Source organism: Leptopilina boulardi, unplaced genomic scaffold (genome assembly GCF_019393585.1).
Source record: "Leptopilina boulardi isolate dan_hultmark-lab unplaced genomic scaffold, ZJU_Lbou_2.1 LbouV2_269, whole genome shotgun sequence".
NCBI classification, from domain to species: domain Eukaryota; kingdom Metazoa; phylum Arthropoda; class Insecta; order Hymenoptera; family Figitidae; genus Leptopilina; species Leptopilina boulardi.
The window spans coordinates 1099724-1121863 of NW_026137828.1; the positions used below are offsets into that span (position 1 = coordinate 1099724).

The 22140-nt window shown below is 29.2% G+C and overlaps 1 protein-coding gene across 1 annotated transcript; it reads left to right on the plus strand.

Annotated features, from left to right (window-relative positions):
* Positions 1-2: 2 nt before the first annotated feature.
* LOC127281463 (uncharacterized) lies at positions 3-21554 on the plus strand. Its single transcript, XM_051305181.1, has 2 exons — positions 3-3809; positions 21513-21554. Exons 1-2 carry the CDS (start codon positions 3-5, stop codon positions 21552-21554), a joined length of 3849 nt encoding a protein of 1282 aa, XP_051161138.1.
* The last annotated feature ends 586 nt before the right edge of the window (positions 21555-22140 follow it).

Sequence of the window (22140 nt, forward strand, 5' to 3'; positions counted from 1 at the left end):
GTATGGAACATTTTAGTTTTGCAACTACAATTAATGTGCCGACTAGTCAACTAATCACTAGTGCGGTAATTAACGTTTATGACAGAAACAAACAATTAAAGATTGGTCGAGCATTGCTCGATACTTGTGCTACCGCAAATTTCATAACTGAAAACTTTTTAGATAAACTCAATTTACCTAAACAAAAATGTTCTATACCTATAGGAGCATTAAACGATTTATCAACGGTAACTAAGCACATCGTTAAATTAACCATACGTTCAAGATATAATGCGTTCGAAAAAACTATCACTTGTTTAAGTGTACCAGAAATTTCTAGATCTGTACCTAATGAATTTCTTAAACGAGAGTTATTCAATATCCCATCAAATCTGCCTCTGGCCGATCCAAATTTTAATAAACCTGCAGCAATCGATTTATTATTAGGTTCTGGTCCCACTTTATCAATGCTTTGTGTCGGACAAAATGATCTTTCAAAAAACGGAGAAGACCTTTGTATTCAAAAAACACGTGTAGGTTGGATCATAGGCGGAACACCTAATAGTAATCTAAAATTGCTAAAAACTAAATCAAAAAAGCTTAAACTTGATTGTCATTTAATAGAATTACGCGAAAGTCTCGTTCGATTCTGGGAAATAGAAGAAGGACAAGTCTCTCGACACTTTTCTGCGGAAGAATTAGAATGCGAAAAACACTTTCAGGAACACGTCAGTCGCGACCAATCCGGAAAATACGTTGTGGCACTGCCATTTAAAAAGGCCGAGGTAAATGTAGGAGAATCCTATCAAAAAGCTCTTAAACGTTTTAAATCTCTATTATTCAAATTCCATAAAAACCCTGATCTAAAAACTCAATATACGGAAGTGATCGACGAATACATCTCGTTAAATCACATGACGAAAGTTAATGAGGTAGACAAAACTGATGGTTTCTACTTGCCACACCTGGCAGTAATTAAAGAAACTAGTTTATCTACCAAATTACGGGTAGTCTTTGATGCGTCGGCTAAAACCAACAATGGTCTGTCCTTGAATGACGAGCTTATGGTCGGCCCTACGATTCAGCAGGATATTATTTCTTTACTTTTGAAATTTCGAATTCATAAATATGTTATCACTGCTGACGTAGAGAAAATGTACCGACAAATTCTCGTACGCAAAGAGGATCGAAAGTACCAGAGGTTACTCTGGGGAACGGAAAACAGCGTAGATACTTACGAATTAAATACGGTTACTTTTGGACTCGCATGTGCTCCGTTTCTCGCTATACGTTGTCTGCAGCAACTCGCTGAAGACGAAGGCGAAAGATTTCCCACAACAGCAAACATATTAAAAAATGATGTTTACGTTGACAATCTTCTCTCGGGATCCGATACGATTGAAGGGGCAATAAAAATTAGAGAAGAAATGATTACTCTACTTAAACTCGCAGGTTTTAATTTACGGCAATGGGGTTCAAACGATCCACGAATATTACACGGTTTGCCAGAAAGTAGCATAATTCCAAATTTTCAATTAGATAAAGATCAACCTGTTAAAACATTAGGTGTATTTTGGAACGCAAAGAAAGATTCCATTACTTTCACTGCACATCCGATAAATCTATCTGTTGTCAAGACAAAACGTACGATCTTATCTGAAATTGCAAAATTTTTTGACCCATTAGGACTTGTAGGACCCATTGTTCTGTATGCAAAAATAATAATACAAAAAATTTGGCAATCGAAATTAGAGTGGGATGAATCTGTCACTTCCAGTATATTTACATCATGGTCAGAATTTTGTGATCAGCTCTTGTTGGTCAACAATCTGTCCTTTGATAGAAAAATAATATTGGATGATGCAACCAACGTTCAAATGCATGGGTTTTGCGATGCAAGTGAAGCCGGTTATGGGGCTTGCATATATATTCGTTCGACAGATTCTTCCAATAGAACAATCGCAAAACTATTTTATGCGAAATCAAAGGTCGCACCGATAAAGACCGTGTCGTTACCACGTCTCGAATTATGTGGTGCTCTACTTTTAGCACGTTTAGCAAGGCAAGTCACTTCAATAATAAAAGTTGATTTTGAAAAAACTGTTTTCTGGACGGACTCTACTATTGCTTTAAGCTGGATTCAAACCTCCCCACATTTACTAAAAACGTTTGTTGCCAATCGCGTCGCTGACATACACAGAGTGTCAAACTCTAATCAATGGCGACACATCCGATCAAACGACAATCCAGCAGATGCGTTATCTCGAGGTCAACTGCCTCGCGATTTTTTAAATAATTCTCAATGGATTAATGGCCCATCGTGGCTCATCTTAAATGAATCTCATTGGCCCATCTTACAGCCCAATCAATTAGGCGAAATCCCAGAACGGAAAAAAGCCACTTGCTTAACAATTACACGGCTTGATTCGAATTTTTTGCAATCATTTTCTTCATACGATAAACTCATTCGTATAGTTGCATATTGTTTACGATTTAAACATCAAAAACTATACAAAGGTCTTCTTAAGGTAGAAGAATTGGCCGCTGCTGAAAAAACAATCATAAAATTAATTCAATCTCGAGAATTTAGCAAAGATATCATTAACTTAAAACAAGGAAATGATGTCAATAAAAAAAGTAAATTGTTATTACTGAATCCTTTTATAGATAATGAGGGTATTTTACGCGTTGGAGGAAGACTAAACAATTCCTCATTACCTTCATATCAAAAGCAGCCAATTCTACTTCCTCGATCACATCACATTACAACCTTGATTGTCAACAAACTACATTTAAATAATTTCCATTCTGGTTGTCAATCAACTCTTTACGCATTGCGTCGAAAGTTTTGGATACCTGATGGACGTAATCAGGTACGCAAGATTATACGTACTTGCGTAAGATGTTTCCGAGCAAATCCGAATATAACTGAATACAAAATGGGTAATTTACCCAGCGTGAGGCTAACAAAAGCTCGACCATTTCAAAACGTCGGAGTCGATTATTGCGGTCACTTTTATATTAAAGAGAAAAAATTTAGAAATCGTGGTCGGATAAAAGTGTATGTCGCGGTCTTTGTTTGTCTTGTCGTGAAAGCGATACATCTTGAAGTTGTGAGTGATTTGACGACAGAAGGTTTTCTCGGTGCTTTAAAACGTTTTGTTGCACGAAGGGGAAAACCTTCTAATATTTATTCCGATAATGGAAAAAACTTTATCGGAGCAAATAACGAATTGAAAGATCTTTTTGCTCTTTTAAATTCCGAAAATCATAAAATCCAATGCGTTAATTTTGCCAACAAGCGAAAAATCAAATGGCATTTTATTCCTCCTCTTTCTCCGCACTTTGGGGGAATATGGGAATCAGCGGTCAAGAGTTTCAAGCATCATTTAAAACGTGTAATCACAGATCAGTTGCTTACATTTGAAGAAATTAATACATTAGTTATTGAAATAGAAGCTGTGCTTAATTCCCGCCCACTCACTCCTATTTCCTCAGATCCTAACGACCTCCTAGTCCTCACACCTGGTCATTTCCTGATCGGCGATGCATTAACAAGTCTTCCAGAAGAAGATTTCCAGGACACGCCCACAAATAAGCTATCCACCTGGCAACACCTCCAAAAGCTTCGACAACACTTTTGGGGTCGATGGTCAAAAGAGTATTTAAATAACCTAAATACTCGTGTCAAATGGGCGGATGGTAATCACCAAATCAAGGAAGGAACAGTAGTGGTCATCAAGGAAGATAATTTACCACCGATGCAATGGGCCTTGGGACGAGTTACTGAGACTCATCCTGGAGAAGACGGAATAATTAGAGTTGTTACTGTAAAAACATCGAATAGTCTATTTAAAAGAAATATTAAAAGACTTTCTCCTTTGCCAATAATTGAAAATTCTATCTCTCATAAAAAATAAAATAAAAATTGTTGTTCGCACTACCTCTCAACGGGGGGAGAATGTTTAGGCGCATTAAAATATATTTGTAAAGTAATTTAAGATAATCCTCAAAACTTTACAATATTTTCTATATTTTGAATTTTAGTTTATAATATTCTGAATTTAAGATTTGTCACGTACAACTTAATACTTTTATTAGAATTTATAAGTTTTCAAATTGCTATAATCCTTATTGTAAATTTTGTCTGAAAAACATAGTCATTCAAAAAGGTAATAAACGATCTGGAGACTAAACTCTTGTAATTATCAACGCAGGTAACAAACCCTGTACACTAGGACCCTTCAGGTCGAAATTAAGAATTGAAGATAATCGACATTTTCCGTCTAACTTCGTGTATTTTCGTAAATACTGAGTTTACCAATTGTCACTTTCAGACTTAAACAGGTATAATTGTAAGACCAGTTGTCTGTTCACCACCGTCAAGCACTGTAGTCTAGAAAATATATTGTTTTTTACTTTTAAAATCCTGGTGTTATCTTTGACTTCACCTTATACGTCATAACTACTGATAATTATCAAATTAATTATCAAGACATTTACGCGTTTGACATTTGAATTAAAATCAAGATTATCGTAATTTATAAAATTCAAAATAAAGTCAATTTTTCGTGCATGTCGCCCTAACAAAGTCGTACGTGACATTTACTCTTTTACAAACGATACGTGCTTTTTGGACTTTTGTCAAAGATACGTGATGTTTGACCGACACATCCACAGTAATATACAATTTTTGTTAAGACATATAAATCCTGGTACAAATAGTAGTCGTTCAATATTCCGTTGCATCTTTAATTGAATGTTTAATCGTTGAGTGATCCTTCAAATATTAATAAAATTCATTTATCATGTTTCATTTTGAAAATTGGTTCGAGTTAAGAAAATTATTTCACACTTAAAAACTTTAATTTCTTTTGTTGCGCAAATTTGTAAATTTCATTCAAGAAATTAATAACTCAACTTTAAATTTATATTAACTAGCGATGTATTCCTAGCTCGCTAACGCTCGCTCGGTTAAAATTGTACTTATTGTTGTTTACTTATTGTAGTTTATGTATATTATATATATAATTTATGTTTTAAATTAATATCTTATTAATATTGTATAAAATTTATCTTAAAATTGAAAAAAGATGTTACATAAAAATAGTTTGTAAGATTTTCTAGAAGCATATATGCAAAGTATTTTGATTTATTTGAAAATAATTGAAAATAGATTTTTCAAGGACGGTGTCGAGGTCACGGGGTCGGTGTCGTTTTTCGAAATTTGTTAACTTAATATAATAGAAGATGTTTCGTTTTAAATTAAGAAATATTAAAATTATTAAGTTAAAAACATTTGATTTTAATGACACTTAAAATTAGACACAATATTATAGGTTACTAACTAAAAATTGAAAAAACAACAATAAATAATAAAAAATAATAATAAAAAATTGAAAAAATCAAAAAATTCTTAAAAAATTGCAAAATAACCCTTTTTCGGGATAAAATTGCAAAATAACCCTTTTTCGGGTTAAAATTGAAAAATAACCCTTTTTCGGGTTAAAATTGAAAAAAGATGTTACATAAAAATAGTTTGTAAGATTTTCTACAAGCATATATGCAAAGTATTTTGATTTATTTGAAAATAATTGAAAATAGATTTTTCAAGGACGGTGTCGAGGTCACGGGGTCGGTGTCGTTTTTCGAAATTTGTAAACTTAATATAATAGTAGATTTTTAAGTAGATTTATAAATTAATGTTAATTTTGAGAAAAATCATCAATGTGTTTAACTTTATAGTTGATTTTTGTATTTTAAACATAAGATATTTTGCTGAAGATTATATGCATTTCGTAATTTAATAATTTTTTTTAAATATTTTTAGAAACATTTTCGAATGATTTTGGGTAAAAATTAAAACAGAAAAACAAGAGATTTTAATTAATTAACTGCTTTAACGAGTTTTGCATATCAATTGATCTATTCTATATACAGTTTCCATTAATAATAATATACCACACAATTCTACGCATAGAATAATTTCATCTAATTTACATATTTAATTATTCGTTAAAATTTTAACAAGAAAGTCGTATTCTAATTTAGTAAATACGTCGGTTGTTATCAGTTTAGCCAAAGACTCAGCTGCTGTTTTCGAATTCGCGCGTTTCAAATCGCTGGCTTAGATAACAGCATGTAAAATGGATAGCTTACATAGCGAACCCTATTTTAGATAAGACAAATGTTGTCCTAAACTTATACATAAAATATACGTACTAAAATTTACATTTGACAAATTTTATCAATTTTTAAATATATATATATATATTTCAATATCCAATATTTATTTTTTCTTATAACTGAAAAAAAATCTACAAAAAATATTCAGAATTTTATAAATAAAAATTTATGTTTTCTATAATTAAATTTTTTAATGGAGGTAATTAATATTTTTCAATTGATTTATCGTGAATTATTTAAAAAGTTGGTTTTTCGAACAGAAAAGTTTGAATTGATCACGAATTTTAATGGTCTTCGGTATTTTTAAAAAATTTACTCCATTGATCAAAATAGTTAATTATATATAGGTGGCTGTGATTTAGACATATCTAGCTTATTTTACGACAGTTTTGCAAAGATACTAAATCACACTGTATTCATATTTATATTATTTTTATTATTTGAACACATTTTTTTTTTGATATTCTCGTAGATTGCATTTTGTTTATGTTACAAATGTATAATACAATGATCGCATACATATATCATTGAAACAAAAAAAAAAGTGATCCACAATCAGTGTATTTTATGTTTGAAAAATAAAGAGACAAGCTAGAGAAAAGAGAGAACATGTGCAAGGGAAAAGGAAAATTATAGACTCTGAACGTTTCCCTGTACCCAGAGAGGGAGAGAGAATGAGGGTTTGCCGATAATGCAATTATGTTCTGGTACTCCATGCAGTGTCCTGTTGAAAATGAATTGACGGTAATTTTTACACTAGGAAAAATGGTTTTGCTTAATGAAGCGAAAAGTTGGTAGCGAATTGGCCAAATTAACTTTTTCACTTGTTTCCAAATCGTTGCTTTTCGTGTTACACAAAGACCACGTTGAAAAAAAAAAATTCTCCTATATATATTTTTTCAAATGAACGAAACGAGGTTACACAAAAAGTTGATCAAAGTAACTACATTTTGTTACCATTTACATTTTATTTTTAAAATTTAATATAATATAGAGGAAAATTAATATTTTACAAAAATTAAAGATAATATTTTCTACTACATTATTTACCTTTTTTTTAAAAAAAAATTGTAATTCTTTTAATTTTTTTTTTAATCTTTTCTTTCTTTTATTCTTTTATGCATTGCAGGTTGCGAAATTTTGAAAATAGCATTTTATATAACATGTACTATATAAAAAAAATAGTGAATAAAAAAAAAGTAACTATATTTTGATGCAACTTTTTATAACAATTGTATTCTCTAGACTTATTGTTTAAAATTTAAAACGTTTTTTTTTTGTGAAATTCACTGATTGGTTGAAAAAAATTTTTTTGGAGATAATAAAATAGAAGAGCAGAGAGAAAATTGAGAATTTAATGGATTGTTATAAAAGTTGAACTTTTACTCTACAATATGCTGTCGACAATAGTATAATATATACAATAGGATTTCCGTCTTTAAACTGAAATGCGTTTTGTGTGTTCAAATAGTGATTGTATTTTTTTTTTTAAATGAACTCTGTAATTTTCTTTTTTTATTATCCATTTCATTGTAACTATCCATCTTCAATAGTGGAGAGAAAGTTTTAAACCAATTAGTATTATATCATTATCTGCTCTTTATATTAAAAAAAAATATATATATATATGTATATGTGTATGCTTAAGTAGCTTATATTTATCTGTTCAATTTATTTTCATGTTTCAGGTAAGTGCATTCAAAGAAACTTTATTGCAGCAAAATAATAAAATAATTCAATAAGTAAGTAATGACACAGCTTCTTTAAGTATTCAAAACTAATTTATAAGGAAGACGTAGTAGTAGATTCATTTCATTGAAATCTCCAAATTAGCATTCCATTTCATTCAGTTTGAAGGGAATTATCAATTCCAAACTTGAATCCTCTGCAAATAAATTATACCGTTACTTTTTTTTTTATTTTTATCTCTGAACAATTTTTTTTTTTTTTGTTTATCCTCATCTTTTATAATACTTCTTTTAAAATGGGTTTTATGAAAATTCTATCCAATTTAGTAATGACTTGTATATTGAACGGAACTTATAAAGGAACATTTATTAAGATTGAATAAAATGAATAAAAAAAAGTACAAATAGATTTTGTAATAAGGGGTAGTGAGAGGAGATCTTCTTTTAAAAAAATGATAGAATCAATATTCGAAAAATATTTAACTATTGCAAATATAATTTGATATATTGTATATGTATCAAAAGATATGGAATATTGTTTATCGAAATGGAAGATCAGTAATATCTACATGAAAGAGGCGATAAACTTAATCGCAAAATAAATAAAAAGATAAATAGCAAGCCAGAGGGGTAAGATGGCATGAAGGAAATTGAAAGCCTTAGTGACTTTGCAGTATAATGATCCCAGTCTATCTGAATGGTAAACGTATTTTAGAAATCGATGAAAACCCATTTTCTACACATACCTTTCGACTATTCTATTTTCAGTAATCAAATTTGATTAGGGTACTCTACTTTTGTTAGAAAGCTAGCAGATGTACGCTGTCATCACAATCATATAGAAATTCTGCAAATAAATTATTCTAGATTCTTCCTATAAGGATATATATGAGAGATTCTTTTTCAATCGCCCCAGCCCAAAAAGTCAATGTTCTGGGATTGGCTTCATACTTTGGTAAATTGTTGTCCTATATGATAGTAATAAATCCCTAAAATATAAATTAATTAAAAAAATATTTGTAGAAAGTAGAGGGGGTTGAAGTTTTGACGTTAAGGGTAACATTGTCATTTTCAAATCCGTTTAACTATGACAAAAGTTAATGGATTTTAATTTATCTATAATGAATTTTATTGCATTTTTCACGTACTTTTCAAAAATGTATACGAAATTAAAAAAAAAAATTTTTAACCCCTTTTTTGTCAAAATCAACCCTTATTTTTCGATTTTCACCCCTTCGGGTATTTTTTTTTTTTATTTTCATTGGAAAGCTGAGGTTTTTTCCGATGAGCTATGTAAATATGAAAATGGGACAACAATAATTTTGTGAGAAACAGAATATTAAAGTAGGCGGTGCCGATAAGGGTGCCGTTAAGGGTAACATTGTCATTTTCAAATCTGTATAACTATGACAAAAGTTAATGGATTTTAATTTATCTATAATGAATTTTATTGCATTTTTCACGTACTTTTCAAAAATGTATACAAAATTTAAAAAAAAAAATTTTTGACCCCTTTTTTTTCAAAATCAACCCTTATTTTTCGATTTTCACCCCTTCGGGAATTTTTTTTTGTTTTTTTTTTATTTTCATTGGAAAGCTGAGGTTTTTTCCCATGAGCTATGTAAATATGAAAATGGGACAACAATAATTTTGTGAGAAACATAATATTAAATTAGGCGGTGCCTATCTAAATCCTCAAAGATGATCTCCAGGTACACCCCTTATCGGCACCGCCTACTTTAATATTCTGTTACTCACAAAATTATTGTTGTCCCATTTTCATATTTACATAGCTCATCGGAAAAAACCTCAGCTTTCCAATGAAAATAAAAAAAAAAAAAAAAAAAATACCCGAAGGGGTGAAAATCGAAAAATAAGGGTTGATTTTGACAAAAAAGGGGTTAAAAATTTTTTTTTTTAATTTCGTATACATTTTTGAAAAGTACGTGAAAAATGCAATAAAATTCATTATAGATAAATTAAAATCCATTAACTTTTGTCATAGTTAAACGGATTTGAAAATGACAATGTTACCCTTAACGTCAAAACTTCAACCCCCTCTACTTTCTACAAATATTTTTTTAATTAATTTATATTTTAGGGATTTATTACTATCATATAGGACAACAATTTACCAAAGTATGAAGCCAATCCCAGAACATTGACTTTTTGGGCTGGGGCGATTGAAAAAGAATCTCTCATATATATAAAGGGAAAATTCTCAAGGGACAACTTAATCAGTTTTCTTCCCTTTAACCCTCAATTCATTTTAAATAAAAATTATGTGCGGAGGAAGATGAATTTTGAATTTAAAGTTAGTGTAAAAATTCAATTTAACAAAAACGAAAAACTTTTCGGAAACAGTTTTTAAGTGAGTTTGGTAAAAAAGTTCTAAAAAAAATTTTATATCATATTTATCAAAATAATCCCTTGATATAACTGTATTTTTTAACATTCTTTTAATGAATAAATGACCTTTCATTTTTATCAAAAGCAAATTGTAAATTAATGGTAATATTTTATTGTTTAATTGCCATCCTTTTGGTGGTTTCATATTATCGAATTGTCACACTCTGATGGTGTATTTCTGTGGAACGGAAAATTTATTTGCATCGTACAAAAACGGCGATTTCGAGCGAATCGGAGAAATATTATGGTAGCACACCGAAAATAAATAGTCGCGGGCAAAGTGCAATACGAGTATGGGAGTTGGAAAATGGCTTGGTTAGAAAAGTGTGAGTGTGTGTGTGTGTGTTAGAGAGAGAAATGGTGTGCTATTGTTTTCCCACAACGCTACTAAAAATAGTGTGCACTTTCTAACCTCTCTGTAGATTTGCCTACATTCAACACGCTGCTGCTGCTGCCCTCTACCTATTCATTGAAACGACGACAGTTACTGACTCGTTCACCTGTTGATTGAAATTCCATCGAGACTCAGATCAAAGAGACGCAAAGCCATTTCGAAACGAAACTGTTCCCAGGAGTATTAGTGCCAATTTTATGGTTAGAAGACGAGGACCATTCTCTTTTCCAATGGTGTCTCTCTTTCTTTCTTAAAATATTTGCCATTTATTTCTTTTCTTTCAAAATTTAAATCTACTAGATGATCAAACTGAAATTTCGAATAACTTTACGATTCTAAAATAATTCACATTACCCTCACATTTATTTAAATATGCGATCTGAATTAATTGAAATATAACAATTAATCAGAAAAGGTTGAATAACGGAAAAAAGTACCATTTTGTGGGCACTACAAATGATTTGTGTGTTGTTTTTTCGGTGATAAGAATTCTGATCTCAATACAAGTTTTTAAGGATCTAGGTTGCTTTGATTGGTTCCCTTTGGAAAAAAAACCCCCAAGAAGATGGATTTAATACAAATTTTACAATTTGCAGTGTTGCCTCGCTAAATCTGAGTGAGATTATAAAAGACAGGCAATTAGACTTGAAGACTAATTATCCTAATCCTAAGTAAGTAGGGAATTTTAAAGCATCCGTGAAAAATATTTATTATAGCTTTCACTAAATCGTAGCAGAATTCAGTTATAAATATTAACAATAATAATAAATATAATAATAATTTTTTCCAAGTTATTTTATGTAAAAAAATAAATAAAACTTTTTTGCGGGACAACATACATTAAAATCTGGAGTACACAAAGAATTAATTAACAGATTTTTCAAGACAGTGGAAATTTGATTTGCATTAAATATCGCAGAGAACTCTTTACCTCCCTACATATCCATGGTATTATATATATGCTTTATTTAATAAAAAAAATATTGGTTCATAAAGGAAAAGTAATGTAAAAATTTTTATTACCAATTGGCATGAATTCCGTAAAAGCATCCGCAACTCGCAACAAAGATATAAAATACATTGAACATTTCCATATAAGAAAAATTTCTTTTAATGACACTATTGGCGATTATATATAATTATAAACTTTATGTAACCACAGATATTTTAATTGCTTCTAAAAACTGAATGGAAAGGAAGTAAGTGGATTAATCTTTTGCTAAAAAATAATAAGTGGTTGCAAATAGGTTTAACATATCAAATTATTTAGTAATAAAATTATTTACCAATTTTTTGAATTAAGATCACCATAATCTTAAACTTTCATGAAAATTGCCTTTCTCAACCAATAAATATGCAAATGTCGTTGAAAACTTATATGATATTGTAATAAAATTAAAAGGGCACAAAATATATTTCATTAAAGATGTACACTGAAAAATTTGTTTTGTTTTAAATATTTGCAAAAATAAATTTTAATTAGTTACAAATTTCATTTGTTCTTAAATAAATACCGAAAATGATTATAATGCAAAAAGAGAACGGTTATCCAAATTAACTAATATTGCATTTTAAAGTTTAACCTACTCGCAAGTATAAATAAGTGCCATTAATTAATTTAAAAAGAAATAGGAGATCATTATCGATAATATTGAAATATTAAAATATTTTTCCTAATTCTCAGTTAAAATGTAATTATAATATCTAATATAATTGTTGAAATCCCTTTCTTATACATGTCTATATACACTATAATAGTTGTCTGCGATAATTGCTGCTGTCATTATCACTTACATTCGCACCATTAACTCGAACAAGTTATTATCCTCACAAGTGTACTCGAACAACGTGAATACTGTTTGATATTACCACCACTAGAATATTCAGTTCAATTAGATATTCCGCATCTCAAATAGCGCATGTGTTGCAAATTCATAAATCATTAAATTATATATATATATTATATAAAATATGAAATTCTTTAAAAATCGTCATCAATAAATTTCATACGAAAAATATAACACAATTTATTTTGATTAAATGTCTATTGTTTAAATTTTGTAAATTTCAAATAATTTAGTTATAGATGGAAAAGGTAAAATTCTTCTCGTATATTTGACAAGATTTTTGAGAGTATAATTTGTAACGATTATGTTACTTTACAAAAAATATATATTTTAAAAATAATAATTATTTAAGGGTAGGCATACCATCCCTAATTTTGACTCACTTAAATTTAAATTATTAAACGAGGTTATATTTTTTTTCTTGCATCATTTGGGTCAAAGTTTGTGTATGAGTTCCAGCCTTATACTTTCGTATCTATTGCATTTCTTTAATACGTGCTCTGGTGAGTCCGGCTAACCACAACTAAAAAATTCTTCTTCCGTTATAATTTTGAATCTGCTCTTGAAAGTCTTAAAGTTACTATGTCCAGTGATGAATTGCGATGTTCAGCGAGTAGGTCGTATCCAACTGCTATTCATCCTGGTCTTAATATAAGGAAAATACTTATATGTTTATATGTCCTTTTCAGAAGTGTTCCAGCACTCCTGTTATTTCCCAGACGGGAAGAGTATACTTGTTTTCTAGAGGATCATTGTAATGATTTTATTTTGTCTTCAGTTAAGTCGTCAAACCGAAAGCTATTTTCTCGAAAAGCGAAAGTTCTGCTCTGGCGTATGTGTTGTAATTGCATGTTTGTCTGTCACATTCCAGATTGATGGGAAGATTTCCCGTCAAACCATATAGGTAGATAATAGAAAAAAAATTATCCATACCGTAGATAATTCCAATTTTCACAGGGATATTGCCACCGATTCACATTTTGTAAATATTTTTATCGTGCCGTTTTTATGAGCATCATAGATTCATCAGAAGTGGATCTAAATCTAACCATTATTTATTATTTATAAACTGAAAAGTTTTCGCACTATTAAATTATCTACTTTTATCTTAAAATTTCAGGTTTATAGTTTCATCTAATCGGTTTGGTCGTTAAGGTTCTTATATAATATATATCTCTAAGAAAACTCGAACTCATTTTCAAGCGAGTGGGGATTAATCAATGGAATTTTTAATTCAACAAAGAGTTGCTGAAGAAACTTTTTTTTTAAATTCACGTGAATGGAGAACAGGCGATTAGACTTAATAGCGTAGAAGCGTTAATCGTGCGGATCTTCGTTTCATTAGTTTGCTTGCATAATAATCAAGCTTTTTTATGTTGGAAAACTTTGTGTTTTTTCTCAAGTAATTTAAAACAGCGACTATTTAATATGCATATTCAATGATTGTTGTTTCTTGGAGTATATAATTCAGTTCTTTAACTGAAGTAAAAGAAAAGAAAGTCTACACTTCAGCATTGTATAGAGAAATGTAAATTTTTATTGAAACACATATATAATATAAAAATTTATATAAAAGTGGAATAAAATAATTGAAATATAGTGTGATGCAGCACTTTGTCGCGAGCAAATATTTAATAATAATATAATTTAAAAGTAATAAAGGTACCGTTAACAGAGTTAGACCCCCTGTCCGAATTTTGTTATCACATGATTCCTTTCATAAAAAAATATCATAAAATTTAAAAAAAATTTACTTAACAATGATTATCCATTGGAATTTACCAAAAAATGAATTTAATTGTAAACAATCTAATAATTTGGATTTTATTTATCATCAACTTCCGAATGTAATAATAATAATTAAATAATAAATGTAACAAAATTTGTTAAAATAATTCTCATCTTTCTTTTATTTCATTTACCTTATTAAAAAAAAAGATCTTCGCTGTTTAAAGAATGTAAATTATCAAGACATTAATTTCGCGTGCCATGCTTTCATCGGAAATTATCATGATCGTGTACCTTCATTAATTTTCTTTGCCTCCTTACCTTGGAAGCTTGCAAACTTTCTGCCTTTATAAACACTTTATATTTCTGACACTTATTTTCTTAACTTTTATTTAGTACAAAATTTTATAAAAACGATTGATATTAATAATCAAAAACAACAATAATAATTATTATTTAAATATTTATGAATATTTGACATGAAATAATAATAAGTTTTGTTTCAAATTAATGAAATTTTGCAATTTTGAAGTGTAAAAGGATTAACAGAACTGTAAACAACGTTGCTTCTTCTGTCCGACCTTTCAAGGCGAACTAAATGTTTCAGTGACAGTTTAATTTTCAAAGCACAACATAGATAGCAAAGGGAATTTCCTAGTGCGAGTAATAATACTTAGTAAAGCTTTAGTAAAGCTTTATATGAATAAATCATTTAATTTGAACATACATATCCAAAAAAAAGAATCCTATTCATATAAAATAGCCCATTCAACAAATTTTGTTTTGTAAAACAAGTCAGCATAATTTTATTTTATATTAAATAATGTCAATCATTTACGCGAATATCTAAATTAAGAGAAAGCGATTAAAACATAAAATATTTGTTGGGGAAATTTTATTTTGGCGTTTAAAAACTTAAAAATTTACGCGTGAGTAGTAACTGTTTAATTCATGAACTAAAACGTATAATAGAAAATTTTTTTTTATAATAAAACAAGAATTGTATAAAAGCAATATTAAAAAAAAACGAAAATATTCCAATTCACGTCTATTAATCGAGAATTGAAAAAAAAGACGTTGTATTCGGAAAATTCTATCGTCTATCTTGGGGAAATAATGAAAAGCGACTTGGCAATGCCTCATTTCCTTATTTCACAATGACGCACGATCCGTTCTTTGAAAGTCTATCAATGCGCAGCTGTTATATCTAAAATCTGCAATTAAGGGAACGTTTCTACCTCAGTTGCCGAGCCAATGGGTCGTTTAAGGTTCCGGGTGAAAAACGGAAGATGAGTAAAGTCCACAGAGGAATATAGGTACAAGAAATTCTCGAAGGCGCCATCTCCGATTCGTTGGGGAATTGTAGTTTTCTTTTTGAGAAGCAGCCAGCAATTTCTCTCTCTCTCTCTTTTTTCCCTTTGTCATTCCACTCTCTATTCCTTCGAGTGCTGTGAAAATAAGCTCGTTATCGTCAGAGAATACTTGTATGCTGGTAACACCATAGCCAGAAATAGAATATGATTTCCTGCAGCTTTTAACTATCTAGGGGTCAAATCGTAATTAACTTTTTTGCTTATGCAAAAATTGTCTGGATCTGATCTTAGAGATTACTAATTAATATTATTTTAAAATTACTATCAATTTATTATATTTTTGTTTATCAAGAGATAGAAAAACCGAAGGTTATTTAAATTTTCACGCGTTAATTGGAGATTGCTCTCGGCTGTAATATACAGAAAGATGTGGGAACATTGCCGAACTCCCCTTGTAAGTTGTTTAATATATTTATTCAGAATTGTTTTCTATTAATTCTTTAATTAAGCACAGCTTATTTCTTTTGTTTGCTGATGACCTTAAATTATACAAAGCAATAACTTGTGATCAAGATGCTCTTGATCTTCAATCAGATCTTAATCAACTAAATAAATGGTCATCAAATAATAAACTTTTTCTTAATATAAAAAAATGCAATATAATTTCATTCAGTAAACTACAAGTAATAAAAAAGTATCATTACACTAATGGTAGTGACATTCTTTCGAGAGTGTCCATGATACGCGACCTGGGAGTTACACTAGACTCCGAGTTAGATATTGGAACACATATTCTAAATGTTGTCAATAACGCGACTAGAGTTTTGGGCTTTGTTACTAGAAATGCATTGCGATTTAAAAATATTTTAGCGTTGAAGGTTTTATATTTTTCATTAGTTAGACCAATAATTGAATTTGCTTAGTTGATTTTTTCACCTTATCAAGAATACCCAATGATAGCTCTAGGACGGATTCAAAATAAATTTATGCGTTTTGTTGCTAGACAGACGGAGATACCATTCAATAGGTTTAGTCATGATTATACTGAATTGAGACGGATTTTGGGCATTCCTTTATTAAGAAATAGATTTTTATTTACAGATTTACTTTTTTTGTTTAAAATTATTAATGGTATCATAAACTACCCTCCACTCTTGTCTTTGCTTCGTTACATTCCGTTCCGTTATATTATAAACGAGACCGGCCGCGCGCTTGTGCACGCGTGTTAATTTTCTATAATTTAATCACATAAAATTTTAAACGAATCATAAAATTTATTTATTTATTTTAAATGTATAATTTTGTATATATACATAATTTTTAACAATATTTTATGTTTGTTCACTTCCAAGAAAAATTTGAGAGATTCCCAAGACCGAATTCGTGAAAATGCAACATATAATTGACCACGATTAAATATATCTTTGCGTAGATCAAGTCAATCATTTCAAAAGTTTGCTTATCGAATTAGTAAACTGATAATTTCAATTAAATATCACAATAACAAAGAAAAAGAATACAATACACAATACATTTTTCATGCCCAGTTCATAACTTGTTTAACACAAAAACTGAAATCACTGTAAAAATACAAAAAATTATTCTTAATAGTGAAATCACTGTAATCACTAACAATTAGTTACAAATTATCACTCAATTTTTTCTCACCAAAAAAAATTATCATGTATACTGAAATCACTATAACAATTAATTACAACTAATACTCTCAATTTTTTCTCACCAAAAAAATTATCATAAATACTGAAAACACTGTAATCAATAACAATTAATTACAAACTAAATTCTTCATTTTTTCTCACCACAAAAAATTTTCCTGAATACTGAAAACACTGTAATCACTCACAATGACTAACAAACTAAAACAAAAATACACAATTTTTTCAGTAGTGCTATCATGTGCCTACCATCACCAAATGCACAGGCTCATCCCCTCTATCATGTTTATTCTATTTATGCACCTTCATTTCTACAAATGTTTCAATTAAAAATAATTTTTTTTAAACACAAATGACCTTGAAAAAATATAATTTATGCATATGTTGTATAAATATAATTCTTTTTATCTTTCGTGATTATATATCCTGGAAACTATAATTGAATCAACATGATATGAAAAAACAATGGTAAAAGCACACCTTAAGAAAATATTTAAATCAAGGTAGCTACCTAACCTTGACAAAAGCGAATCGCACCAATTTATAAGTTTCTTTATATTTTAAATGGATTCACATATTTATTTGTAAAATATTTATTTAAAAAAATTTTAGCTTTATGTTATTTAATGTTTCATGAAAAATATTAATTTTTTTAAAAAATATTAAATTTTATTTTCAAATTAGAAAAATTAATTAATCAAAATTAAGAAGAATTCGCAAAATAACCAATAAAGAAAGGTGTCTACACTTGAAATTAGCTTCAAGTATCTGATGAAAGTATGTTGTCAGTTTTGACCAATCACACTTCATAATTTTGAATTCTACCAATAAGGATAGGTGTCGACACTTGAAGTTAGGCAATTACATGTCTCGTTTTTAAGATAGGAATAAATAAATAAATATTATAAAATTAAAAAAAAACCGTTTTAACAAATTACAAACTTTAAATTTAATTAAATTACTAATTTTTTTATTTTTAATATTTCAATAAATCTTCCAATCCAATTAAAAAAACGGTAAAATATAAACTGTTTTTTCGAAAATATGTCCGACAGCTATTTCTTGACCAATGTGTCGTTTTCCTATAAAGATATAAATCTTAAGCTAGAAGGTAAGAAAATTCCTGTAGTCAGTAATGAATTTTCACTGGTCAATTTGTCTTCTTCTCGCAGCATTTGTGCAGTATGAACAACTTCCTTTTATCTTGGCAAGTTTCCCGGGGCGATAGGTAGTCTTGATAGAAAATTTTGATTCTTCCATTTTTTACCAAGACTTAGTTATGTTTAAAACCTAACAGTAAAATTTTAATCTTTAACAAATAACAATTCCTTTTTAATTGCTACTAAAAAAGTTGATATTTTTTTTGTAAATAATCACATGACTTTAAATTTTTCTAAATTCCTTTTTAATTGTATTCTCATTCGCGATGTTGTTCTACAAGTACACTTATTATGACGTACTTAAATAGATTTAATTTTGACATTTTCTCATAACAAGATTTCTCGTAAAATCACGGGAAATTGTCTAACTTTTGAAATAAAATATGAATATGCGGATATCGTTACATTATCTGTAAAGAGGAGAGTTTAATCGTAAAATATTTTATTACAAAATAATTTCAGAGATTTGTGGCTTCTATATTCAAGAATATTAAATGTAGTTTAAATTGACTTTATAATTATTATAATATCATAACTCGACTTTTAAAAATGTCATTAAATATTCTTAAAGTAAAAAAGTAATAAGTTAAAAGTAGAATGCTTATATTAAATTTATTTCTTTATCTTAAAAACTTTCTTAGATATTTGAAAAATATTTTTTTAACTTTAAAAGATTGTAATTTTAATTGCCTTTTTAAATTTTGAAATTTAACAAAAAAAAAGAAGTAGAAAAGAAGCTTTATCGAATAAGTAAACATTATGAAAATTCATGTATTTTTAAATAAAGATTGTCACATAAAGTTGTAGCAGTTTCAACAAATAAGAGGAATTTTATATACTAAAAATTTTAACCAGTAAAAATAAAGTTTCCTTGCGAGAGTTAAGGAAGAACCTGAAATAAATCCATGAGAGAGTTTAAAGAATGTCTCTAAGGAGCGACATTTCCTGGAATGCGAGTTAAACTGTGCTCTCTGTGCAAATATTAACAACATTACTGAATTACTTACATTGGTGGATTTATAAAGATCACAATTTACGATCTTTATAAAAAGCTTATCTAAGTTTTTAAAAACTTGAAAAACTCTCAATTTTTTTCTAAAAAACATTCAAAAATTTTGTCATGTATACTAGATTTGTCTGTCATGATTCGCAATATAATTTAATCAATGACGTAAACTTCTCATAATTAAAACCAAGTTTGCTAATAGATTAATTAATATGTTTACAATTCTATGTTCATTAAATGAGAAATTCGCACACCAGATTAGTCTAAGATCACGCAAATGTTCCTTCCTAAGTAGACTATAAGTCTTAATCTTATAACCATGATGAATAATTCAACTCAATTGAGAGACAGTGATTACAAAATACTTTAGAATATTTAGAGATAATTTGTGTAAGCAATACCATTTTACAAGATTATTTAAATTAGATTGTAGTTCATAAAAGTCATCAGCAATGTAAATGATCTTAAATAATTTAAGGTCATCAGCATACAAGATATAATTTAAAGTTTATAGCTGTTATTTGAGAATTTTTTTTCCCGTGTACTATAATAACGTCACTTTTTCAAAATTTTAAATATCTACATTGCAAACTCTGTGTGATGGAAAAATTTTATCCATTGGTTTATTTCCCTTTATTTCACAGAGAGAAAAGTTTATTTAAAAATAAATAAAATGAAAGAGACATGATACGTCCCTGCTGAGAAAAGCTTAGCATACGGACTGGTTCGGCACGTTTATTGATTCACGTATACAGAATTACTGACAGGCTTTGTACATTTGAGGTGAGGTCGTTATTTTGTATATACCAGGTTCTTGCGAAACTCTTTTTCTCTTCCTCAAGAGCTGATCTCAAGATTTCGTATCGTCCATTTCCTACGATGTAGTTGGGATTCTTCTTCCCGCCGAACTTCTCCGTTATACATAAGAATCTGCTTGTGCTCTTTTCACAATATACACATTTGTGACCGGGTTCTCCGCTCTTAAAATACTTATTAGCCGATCTGTCCTCACGTGAAAAGATTACCGGTAAACTCCGCGAAGTAGCTCCGCGGAATTTCCGCAGAGCAGCTCCGCGGATTTTCCGCGAAATTTCCGAAAATTTTTTTTTTGCATAATAATATATTTATGTTATTATTTAAAATAATATAAAATTAAATTGTGTATATTCTACTTAAAATTACTTTTTAATTTTTAGTTAACAAGTGAGAGAAGACTTTGACACTACTTTTGTTAACAAAAAATTGAAAACTATAAAAATAGGTTTACGGTTATAGCCGGTAAAGATGTATGTATTTTTCTTTTCTATTTAAAAAAGTAATCCCAAAATTGATATCAGATTATTGCATTAAAGAAAGTTAAATATATAATAGCTGATTAAATAGTTTTTTACTTGTATTTATCCTTTTTATAAGACAATAATAAAATTCATTTCATATAAAAATTTTATTAATAAAAAAATAAAAATGCATTTGCCATATAATACTGATTTCTATTTATTTAATAAAATTTATTTCACTCATTATATATTTTAATTTTTAGTAGGGTTAAATTAGGTTACAATTAAAACTTTCAGAAAATAACTTTATAATCTAAATACAGGTTATAAGCTCTTAAAAAGGTTTGGAGAAAGAAATGATTTCCCTGTCGTTACCGTTACTTATTGGTGGCTTCGTAGTATGAAAATTTTATACGACATGTTTAACTTCCCCAAAAAATTGTATTCTTGCTGCTGCCTAGTTCTTGAGTGACATCGATTTGTTATTCTTCTAATGCTTCGTATTTTCATCATGTCTTGAAATGTTAAAATCCTTAAAAAAAATCCTTACCGATTGTAACCACGAAACTATCCTAAAGGTTATCAATATTTTTTTTTCAAAAAATTGACGTGTCTAACAGTAAATCTTGTCTCAGTTGTTAACTAAAGTATAAAACGTAATTTAAATAGAATGTATTGAATTTAATATTATATTACTTTAAATAATAACATAAATATATTATTATGCAAAAAAAAAATTGCGGAAATTTCGCGGAAAATCCGCGGAGCTACTTCGCGGAGTTTACCGGTAATCTTTTCACGTGGGGTCAAAACCGCATTATAATCTCTTCTCTTGTGTCCATACTTCAGACACTGATGACACCTAAGAACCATCACTATCTTCCAGACTGAGCAAAATATAAAACTTTATTTATGTGAAACAATTTCTCCAACCTGTCCACTTCTTCTTGGTCGTTAACTACAACTGTGAGTTTTATTACTCAAGGTTTAAGTCTATCAAACCTACTTATCGATTGATTTTTTATTCCTAAGTAAAGCAATATCCAAGTTGCTGATTTCAAGTGTTACTTTTCGATCTACGGAATGCACTTTACCCATGTAAAGTAAATCCAATATTGTCTGTATTTTGCACCATACAAAGTATAGTCCCTATTGTTGATCCTGCCGTTGATTTCTGCTCCGCCCTAGACTGCTGCAGCTTCGGCGCATACGTTGCCTGAATGTCTCTCTTCTTTGGAATTGCTTTCTCATTTTTTCCGTCGACCTTATATTGCCTCTGAACTGCCAAGATTTTCCAGTTATTCTAAAGCCGCGTTTTTACATTTCATTTCATTTCGTATATCATTTCTGAAATTACCAGGCTAACAGTACTTAAGCTGCTGCTGATAAGACACTTTCGACACCTTCCTCCTATTACGATAATCAATGTTTTGCAAGTAGTAGAATATTCTAAAGAAATAGGTTCCTGGTCTGCTCA

Coding starts and splice junctions, on each gene's coding strand:
- LOC127281463 (XM_051305181.1), top strand. CDS start 3: ATGGAACATTTTAGTTTTGCAACTACAATTAATGTGCCGACTAGTCAA. Junction 3,810..21,512: donor GAATAATTAGAGTTGTTACT/GTAAAAACATCG, acceptor TCCATACTTCAG/ACACTGATGACACCTAAGAA.